At 37.1% G+C, this 9763-nt stretch overlaps 2 protein-coding genes across 2 annotated transcripts; one reads left to right on the top strand and one right to left on the bottom strand.

Annotated features, from left to right (window-relative positions):
- The first annotated feature begins 2368 nt into the window (after positions 1-2368).
- LOC109827315 lies at positions 2369-3739 on the top strand. Its single transcript, XM_020394309.1, has 5 exons — positions 2369-2422; positions 2517-2582; positions 2816-2905; positions 3134-3633; positions 3727-3739. The coding sequence occupies exons 2-5, from the start codon at positions 2562-2564 to the stop codon at positions 3737-3739; spliced, it is 624 nt and encodes a 207-aa protein (XP_020249898.1). The 5' UTR covers positions 2369-2422; positions 2517-2561.
- A 2999-nt stretch (positions 3740-6738) lies between these two features.
- Positions 6739-9535, bottom strand: LOC109827314. Its single transcript, XM_020394308.1, has 2 exons — positions 8664-9535; positions 6739-7429 (listed from the first exon to the last, which is right to left on the bottom strand). The coding sequence occupies exons 1-2, from the start codon at positions 9179-9181 to the stop codon at positions 6739-6741; spliced, it is 1209 nt and encodes a 402-aa protein (XP_020249897.1). The 5' UTR covers positions 9182-9535.
- Positions 9536-9763: the final 228 nt, after the last annotated feature.

The following is a 9763-nucleotide window of genomic DNA, read 5'->3' as shown; positions in this document are numbered from 1 at the left end:
TACCAGCCCATGCCATAACGCCATACTCGATCGTGATCCCACCCTCGTTTACGGATTACACTGTAGAGCGCGATGTAGTGGCCTGAGAGTAACTAAAAACTAAAATGTAGGCTTATTAACACTTACACTCCTTATAGTTTCACCTACTTTGCACGTATATACCTCCACTTATTCTGGTTAGCAGTATACACCCTAAAATCTTTAAGATTTGTATTTTAATACCTTATATCGTGAAAATGCCGGAATTTTCTCTATAATTCCTAATTTGGAACTATTAACCCTCACTTTTTAGTTAAATGTACTGTTAAGCCTACTTGAATTCTATTTTAAACATATTCGGATTTTGTTTATTAGTAGAATTGTACAAAATTTAATAGTAAATTGGGAAAATTGCTTGGGGGAACCAACTTAATTTGGCCCATTCATCCCCACCCCAAGCCCAAAAACCATAACCACAAAGCCCTTATACAGCAAAATAAATACAACAAGCCCCCAAAATAAGTACAGATACATTACCCCAAAAATTATCCCCAAATTACCCTTCACAATTAACTATACCATCCTTATTTTCCCTTCTGAGCGTTGTTATCGAAACCACCTGTAACATCAAAGAGACTATCTTCTCTGTTGAAACCCTCCTCCTCCCAAAACCACCGTCGACGACAACGCTTGGGAACCCTCTCCGCCGTCTTCGTGCTCGTCGTCTTCGTCAAAGACCGCCGCCGCTCATCCTATTCTTCGAAACCCTCATCCTCTGAAGACCGCCGCCGCTCTTCGTCGTCGTTTTCGTCTGCACTGTGATTTTAGCCGTATTAGAACTCTAAGTTGAAGTAGTATCTGTTGTGTTATGTTTTACAGTACGCATGATATCAGAATTTCTTGCAATATACGTGGATATTGTACATTCATGGATGGAATTGCTCCACGGATGAGGGCTGAACATTGGAGGGCGTATGGATCCTCCAATTTCAAAAATTATGTTAGTTTTGGACCAATTCCAGCGGACAAGGCTACGATTATGTTGCTTCTAGATCATTTGGATTTAGCCACGGGGAAGTTCTTTTTCAAGGATAGCCAAACTAGGACTCCACAAGCGTATACTTTTGATGTAAATTGGGTGCGTAAACATACCCGGTTTAATGATGAAGGAGATAAACCCGAAGCCAACCGCGACACAGAGAATAGGATATGGAACACATACTTCTCCAACAAACAACAATCCCAATACAAGAGTGGCCGAGACTACCTTGAGGCCCTATTGGAAAGATTGGTTCAGTCAAGAAAGAGGACAGATGTTTCTGATTTTGTTATGCTTCAAATCCTCTATCAACTCACAATGATATGGACTCCGACCGCAAGAATGAATGCACCCCGGCATATGTTCAAATATATAGCTCGGATAGATATGGTTGATAATTTGCCATGGGCGACGATCATCTACAAGGAATTGTGGGACTCTTTCAAGACTGCGAAGATAGCGAAGAAGGGGCAGACATATCTCATCGGCTGCGCTCCCTTGCTATCGGTGAGTTATATGTGTTATTTGTAAGTAATATGTTGCATTTGCACCTTATCTGTGATCATTACGTTTTACATGTGATATATGACATTTATATGTGACATTTGTATCTAATTTGTATTGTTTAAGTTTCCTATTTATTTGTAGTTTGTATGTGATATTATCTTGTTATATGAGATTATTTCCAATTAAATGTGATATTATCTTGTTATATGTGATAAGTGTCTTCTACATGTTATATATTCTAATCATATGTGACATTTGTTACCCATGTGTGACATTTGTCCCTGATTTGTAACAGTTGTAGTTAATGTGTGAATTTATCTTCTTGTAAGTGATTATTGCCATTTATCTATGACATTTGTATCTAATATGTTCATTGATTGAATGTGGCCTTTTTTTGAAGCTATGGTATTATGAGATTTCTAACATCAAAGAGCCGGCAAGAGTGGATGAATCCAAGCCTCCAATGATAAATTGGACATTGGAGGGTAAGAAGGTGGGTTCGGTGCGGACTACAATGATTTTGAAGAAATCGGAAGCCGCAATCCACATCTTACCGGAGCAAGATGTGGCGAGGTATGTTCACGAGGAGATAAAGCCCAGTCCTACAACGGTGAAGGCTAAAGTTGAGGAGGAAGTTAGGGGTAAAAAATCATTGGGGAAGAAAAGAGTCCAAAAAGAGGTAATGTTGATGATTTGGATGTGTCAACCTCTTATTTGTGACTTTTGCTCACTATCAGTTTATTGTTAATGTAGGACGAAGCTTATGAAAAATTGGTGATGTTGAATGAAGCCTATGAGCAAGCACTTGTTGCTCGCGGCGTTGATATTTTGGCTATTAAAGCCGAAACTGAGAAAAAATTTGCTGAGGAGAAACGTATAAGGCAAAACAAAGGAGAGGTAATAGCCTATGTCCCGTGTCACATGAGGGGGAAAAATTATTGAGAAAATATTTGATGAATTGAAATTGGTTATTGTTTTTACATCTATGCAGCCACAAATAGATGAGGCATTGAGTGAAGGTGATCAAACCCGAGAGATGGACATTGAACTGGAGGAGGTAACTCTCCTTTGTGATATTTGTTGTTTTCCTGTGACATTTACAGCTTATTTGTGATAGTTCCCTTTGGTATGTGACACTTGTCTGCCTATTGTGACATTCATATGTCTCTTGTGACATTTTGTCTAATAATGGGACGTAAACAGTTTAGTGTAATGTTTGGTTATTACCTGTGATATATATTCATGTCTTATTTATGTGATATATATTCATTAACTGTGAGTGGTATACAGGCTAAAGTTGAGGCAGAGAAAGAAGAAGGAAAGGGAGAGGAGGGAGGCAAAGAAGGTGATCAAACCCAGGCCATGGGCAGTGAACAGGAGGTAACTTTCTTTTGTGATATTTGCTTATTGCATGTGACATTTACTGCTTATTTGTGATAGTTCCCTTTGGTATGTGACAATTGTCTACAAATTGTGCCATTCATATGTCTCTTGTGACATTTTATCTAATAATGTGACGTAAACAGTTTACATGTGATGTTTGGTTATTATTTGTGATATATGAATATTTCCTGTGATATATATTCATTAACTGTGATCTTTATACAGCTATGTGATGTAAAAGTTGCTGAGGATGTTCCCAAAAAGAAGAAGGGAAGGAAGAGGAGGGAGGGCGGCGATGATACTTTAAAAGTATTTGTTAGTGGGCTACGGGCAAAGAGCCAAAGAACAACAAAGAAGCCCAAGTTCTTAGAATCTCCCTTCCAAACTGAATTGCCAAAGAAGGGAAGGAAAGGGAAGAAAGGTGTCGTTGTGGTGGGAGACGACGACGACAAGGGGGAGAAGGATGAGGGGAAGCCACTTGCTGTTTCACACCTCGGTAGGAGTACATCTGTTGCAGAGCTATGGAAAAGGGAAAAAAGTGAAGAGGAAAAAAAATTATTAGAGACGTTGAATATGGGCATTCCTTCTTCACAAGACTTTGATGTCAGGCTACCGGGAACAATCAACGAAGGCTTTTACCATAATTTCACCGTTGAGGACATTCCTGATGTGTTGGCTGATGAGAACAAGTGGCTTCAACATTTTCTTACATTAAAAGTTGACAAGTAAGTATTAAGTGTTATTCTGTGATATTTATATTTGGTCTGTGATATTAAATGTTATTCTTGTGACATATAGTGTTTTCCTGTGACATTCAGTGTTTGTATGTGACATTTAGTATTTGTTTGTGACATTTAGTGTTTGTATGTGACATTCAGTGTTTGTATGTGACATTTAGTGTTTTCATGTGACATATAGTATTTTCATGTGACATTTAGTGGTTGTTTGGGACCCTTAGTGTTTTCATGTGACATTTAGTGTTTGTATCTTTCATGTGACATTTAGTGTTTGTATCTGACGCAGTACATGTATGTGATATTTAGTGTTTTTCTGTGACATATAGTGTTTTCATGTGACATTTAGTGTTTGTTTGGGACCCTTAGTGTTTTCATGTGACATTTAGTGTTTGTATGTGACGTTCAGTACATGTATGTGATATTTAGTGTTTGTATGTGGCATATAGTGTTTTCCTGTGACATTTAGTGTTTGTATGTGACATATAGTGTTTTCCTGTGACATTTAGTGTTTGTATGTGACATATAGTGTTTTCGTGTGACATTTATTATTTTCCTGTGACATTTCATATTTTCCTGTGACAGTTTGGTGTTGATTAGAATATGTCGCTTATACATTGATTGTCTTCTACATTTTGTAGCCGGTTATACATTTTGTAGTCGGACAATTTTTGAGGTTGAAGACCACACTATATGCAGATATGATATGCTACATCTTCTACGTGGTGGAAGATTAAAGGATGAGGTTAGTTTTTGTTTAAGTTGCGGTGTTAATCAAGTTTTGCACAATTACAATAACTTATTACATTTGCAATCATCAGATCATTGAAGCTCTGGTTGCAAGTCTTCGAACATGGCTCAAGCTGCTAATAAATGCCCATGTCGAAAGAAAATACGCTATTGTCACGTCGTATTTTAGTGTGAGTAATGACGATCATAATACAATTTGAGTTATATTGCATTTATATGACTTTCTTTTGCTTGCTGTATTTTCTGTTTTCAACAGATTTGGTTGCTAACTGCTTCAAATTTGGATGAGCGCAATGTCTATAAAAATTACATAAAGAAGCATATAGATGAAGGGAAGGATGTGTTGATAATTCCAATATGTCACGCTGACCATTGGCATGTCCTTGAGGTCAACTTGGGGCAAAAAAAATGCAGACATTACAGCTCCGCTGACCACGAGGCATGGGCTAGAGACATGTTGACCATCCAACTTTTTTTAGATAGGATGGTGAGTGGTTTCGATCAGGCGTCGACATTCAGAGCATTCCAATATGAAGCAGTCCCTTGTCGAACGCAAAAAGGCTCGTAAGTTTCTTATACTTAACCATGAGATTGTTGCATGGCTTGTTGTATGGCTTAGTGACATTGTCGGTGCAAATATTGATGTGATATTTGCGGACTACAAGTGACTTTTGGGCATGTTATGTGACAGTTTAGTATGCAGTGTGACTTATGCTGCTATTATGTGACATTTTGATATTGTATGTGACATATTAGGTAACTGTGTTTTATTCTCGTTACCCGTTACATATCCTGCTATTAAGTGTTATGTTATATTTTTACAGATATGATTGTGGCATACATGCGTATTTTTTCATTAAGGCGATCCTCGAGGGAAGGGAGGTGATGGACATTGAAGTCTTGCACAGGGAGTCGCATATGCTACGGGCTAGACTTGCTGCTCAAATTATATGTGAAGGGCGTGAATGGAAAAAGCTACGGTTGAAATTAGACAGTGATGATCCAGAATATCTATTGTACTTCGGGGGTAGTGATGCACCTATGATTGAGTGGAAGTATTAGACTCTAGATGTAATTGTTTCATTTGTTGGATGTCCTGTGATGGATGTTGGTCGTTTAACTGCTGTTTAACTGCTGTTTGTAAATGATAACCAGTTTACTAACATAGATGGATATGACCTGGTGATCTTTTCTTTACCATATTAAAGATGAACATGATCTTGGTGCTGTGTGTGACTTTTGGGTCTGCTGTGTGACATTTTAGAATGCTGTGTGACTTCTGCTCTTTTTATGTCACAGTTTGATATTCTGTGTGAGATTTTGGTGCTGTTATGATGCTCGGTTATAGAGTTTTTTTTGTCTTCTACATGCGTATTTTTTCATCAGGATGTTAATGTCACATAGAATGTTATGTCACATATAAGTAGTGCTGTTATGTTGCTCAGTTTGATATTTTTCCATCAGGATGTTGTTGGGTCCTCGAGGGACGGGATGTTATGTCACACAGAATATCATAAAGGCAAAATTAGTAAATGTCGCAACAAAATAGCGCAATTATCTATATGTCTAAACAGGTAATACGTCACACGAACAGGTGATATGTCACATATAAGTAGTTAATGTTGCCCAAAATGTAATAAATTTCATTTACATGTAATACGTCACATATAAGTACAAAATGTCACAACAAAACGGCAAAAGTAACATGTAACAGAAAATAATCACAAAAGAGTCCGCAATCTGCCAGGAAACGTTAATCTTGGATAGGTTCAGTGCATGTGGCTCGGTTATGTCCTTCAGCGTGACATCTTGAGCATCTAATTGCACGTCTATTCTCAGATCTGTTGTTGATACGTCTATTCTTGTTCCTTCCACGTCTCTTTGTCGTCTTTGGGGGAAGAATGCTAACTGTTTCATCCGTTACATCTGGCTTATCATAATTTGGAACAGGAAAGAGAATTGGTTCGTAACTTTTCTTAAAAGCTTCAGTCGTCATGAACCAATCGCAAAACTGGTACACATCTCTATGCATAAAGTTGATAGCAGCACACGCATGTTTACATGGTATTCTCAATATATCCCATGCACGACACGTGCATGTTTTGTGATCCAAATCAACTTGTACTGATTTTTGTGATGATACCTCAAAGATTTCAGCTGTAGAATGCGATACTTCAAGAGTGCTTCCCTTGGTGACATTTTCTTGGAGGATTTTTTCCGCTTCTGGACATAGATAGCTATTCCAATTTGTTGCCATCACGCGGCGAGTATTCATTCTTTCCATAATTTGTACACGAATGTGATCCATCAATATAAAAGCGAAATGTGACATTTAAAGGCTCAATTTCATATAACAGCATAATATAACCAGTAAAGGTAATGATAATTGACGTACCTTATACCAGGAAATACAGAATTGGCCCAATTACTAGGACCATAACTTAGAGCTACTTGGTAAGCTCTTTGATCTGTCATCCTAATCTGATGTAAAACAGCTTTAAATTCTCTTTCTGTGTACTTGTATGCAGCAAACTCCAATAATTTTGAAATACGTTGAGCCGCACTTGAGGCAAAACCCATCTCTCTAAGCTTTAATTTATAATTCTCAACGAGATGAAGTACACATCTAGAGTGGTACGCATCTGGAAATATATCTTTCAAAGATTGTTTAATTCCTTTGTCGGCATCTGACAAAATCACTAGAGGATGGGGTGGATTGTACGGTTCTGTTCGATTGTACAAAATATACCGCAATCCTTGAATAAACCAACTCCAATTTGCTTCATTTTCTTGGTCACAAACGCAAAATGCGAGTGGAAATATGCCTTGATTACCATCATAAGCAGTCGCACCTAATAGGATCCCTTTGTAGCGATCCTTCAGAAAAGTCCCATCTAGAAAGAGCAATGGCCTACATCCCTTGAGAAACCCCTGTATGCATGCACCATACGACACAAATAAACGTTTGAATCTCGTGTCTTCTTGTTCAATGGTGAAGACACTTCCTGGGTTTGTTTCCATCACCTTCATTTGGTACCTAAAAATGTTGGTTAAATCACAAATAACTTGTTAAATGATGAACAATATCTAAATATCATATGTAATACTCAAATGTCACACATAAGGTACAAATATCACATGTAAGGTCTAAATATCACACGTAAGGTCTAAATGTCACATATAAGGTCCATAAGTCACATATAAGGCCCATAAGTCACATATAAGGTCTAAATGACACATATAAGGTCTAAACGTCACAAATAAGGTCTAAATGTTACATCTAAGGTCCATAAGTCACATATAAGGTCTAAATGTCACATATAAGGTCCAAATATCACATATAAGGTCTATATGTCACATATAATGTCCAGATATCACATATTTGGTCTAAATATCACATATAAGGTCTAAATGTCGAATAGTATATTGAAATGTCACATTTACAGTTGGTCATATCACCTTCATTTGGTACCTAAAAATGTTGGTTAAATCACAAATAACTTGTTAAATGATGAACAATATCTAAATATCACATGTAATACTCAAATGTCACACATAAGGTACACATATCACATGTAAGGTCTAAATATCACAAAAAGGTCTCAATGTCACATTTAAGGTCCATAAGTCACATATGAGGTCTAAATGTCATATATAAGGTCTAAATGTCACAAATAAGGTCTAAATGTCACATATAAGGTCCATAAGTCACGTATAAGGTCTAAATGTCACATATAAGGTCCAAATATCACATATAAGGTCTATATGTCACATATAATGTCCAGATATCACATATTTGGTCTAAATATCACATGTAAGGTCTAAATGTCGAATAGTATATTGACATGTCACATTTACAGTTGGTCATATCACCTTCATTTGGTACCTAAAAATGTTGGTTAAATCACAAATAACTTGTTAAATGATGAACAATATCTAAATATCACATGTAATACTCAAATGTCACACATAAGGTACAAATATCACATGTAAGGTCTAAGTATCACAAATAAGGTCTAAATGTCACATATAAGGTCCATAAGTCACATATAAGGTCTAAATGTCACAAATAAGGTCTAAATGTCACATATAAGGTCTAAATGTCACAAATAAGGTCTAAATATCACATATAAGGTCCAAATATCACATATAAGGTCGAAATGTCACATATAAGGTCGAAATGTCACATAGAATTTTGACATGTCATATTTACAGTTAAGTGTGATAGATATACGTTCTAAAGGAGACATCAACAATTCGCTTGGACTAACCAGGATAGTAAATCATATGAATGCCTTGCGCAACCAAATATTTGGTCTTTTGCCGTCTCCTTAGCACGCCAAGCTTTAGAATAATTAACTCTTAATCCATATTGAGAGTGCAATTCCTTTCTAATGTCAGTTGGGGTAATATATGGACGCCTCTTCATAACTGATTGTAGCATACTCGCAATCCACCTTCTTGATGCTCTGAAGTGACCAGCTGTGCTGTTATGTTGTCCGCATGTATGTTGAGGAACAAATTTTTTTATAGCAAAGGTTGACACATTCCTCAATGGTGAAGCGAAAAGCAACCACGGGCATTTTGTTTCTTTTCTGAACATGCAACTAGCACGAATACGTTTTGGCTCATTGTTAACATAATTAAAAGCAAACTTCTTAGCTATAGAGTAGTATATAAGAGCCATTCTAACTTCTTTTGCACTTTCAAATTGCTGCCCTTTTCCAGTAATTGCCTCGTGCCACCATGCTGGGATCCGTGACGAGTCACTTACTACATCGTTCATCATCCACACATGCTCTCCTTGAGGGTTGTCGTTTGGGATCCTCTCTGATTCCTCGATTGTGATCCTCTCATAAGGTTCCTCGATATGCTCTGATGACTGTGTGCTAACATTAGGAACACTGCAGGTTGAAAGATAAGGTCACAAGTAAGTCACGTGTGATACTTACCAGTAAAGTCACATATAAGACCTAAGTATCACAAATAAAGTCCATATGTCACAAATAAAGTCAACTTGTCACGTTGGATGTCTTCAGGTCACATATATAACGTAATATGTCACGTGTATCCAGAACCTGAAAATATATTTTTGAATACTTACCTAAGCTCCGTTTCTGTCCCTATGGCATGAGTGGGTCCTTCATCTCTTTCAGTAACAGTCATGGTCAACGTATTTAACCCCATTGAACGATGATAACCTATCATATTGAGAATATCTTCATCTTTTGAAAGCTCAAATGAGACATTGGGAAACTTCTCGATAGAGTAACTTATCAACAAACTTTCGTACGATTCTCTAAAATTCTCTGCAACGATCATCTTCAATTCAGCAAATATTGTTGTCGAATTGACTTTAATGAGGGTTGCA

This window comes from Asparagus officinalis, unplaced genomic scaffold, assembly GCF_001876935.1.
Source record: "Asparagus officinalis unplaced genomic scaffold, Aspof.V1 AsparagusV1_Un132, whole genome shotgun sequence".
Lineage (NCBI taxonomy): Eukaryota > Viridiplantae > Streptophyta > Magnoliopsida > Asparagales > Asparagaceae > Asparagus > Asparagus officinalis.
Note: the sequence above shows the minus strand (reverse complement) of the source record. Positions and strands in the feature narration are given on the sequence as shown.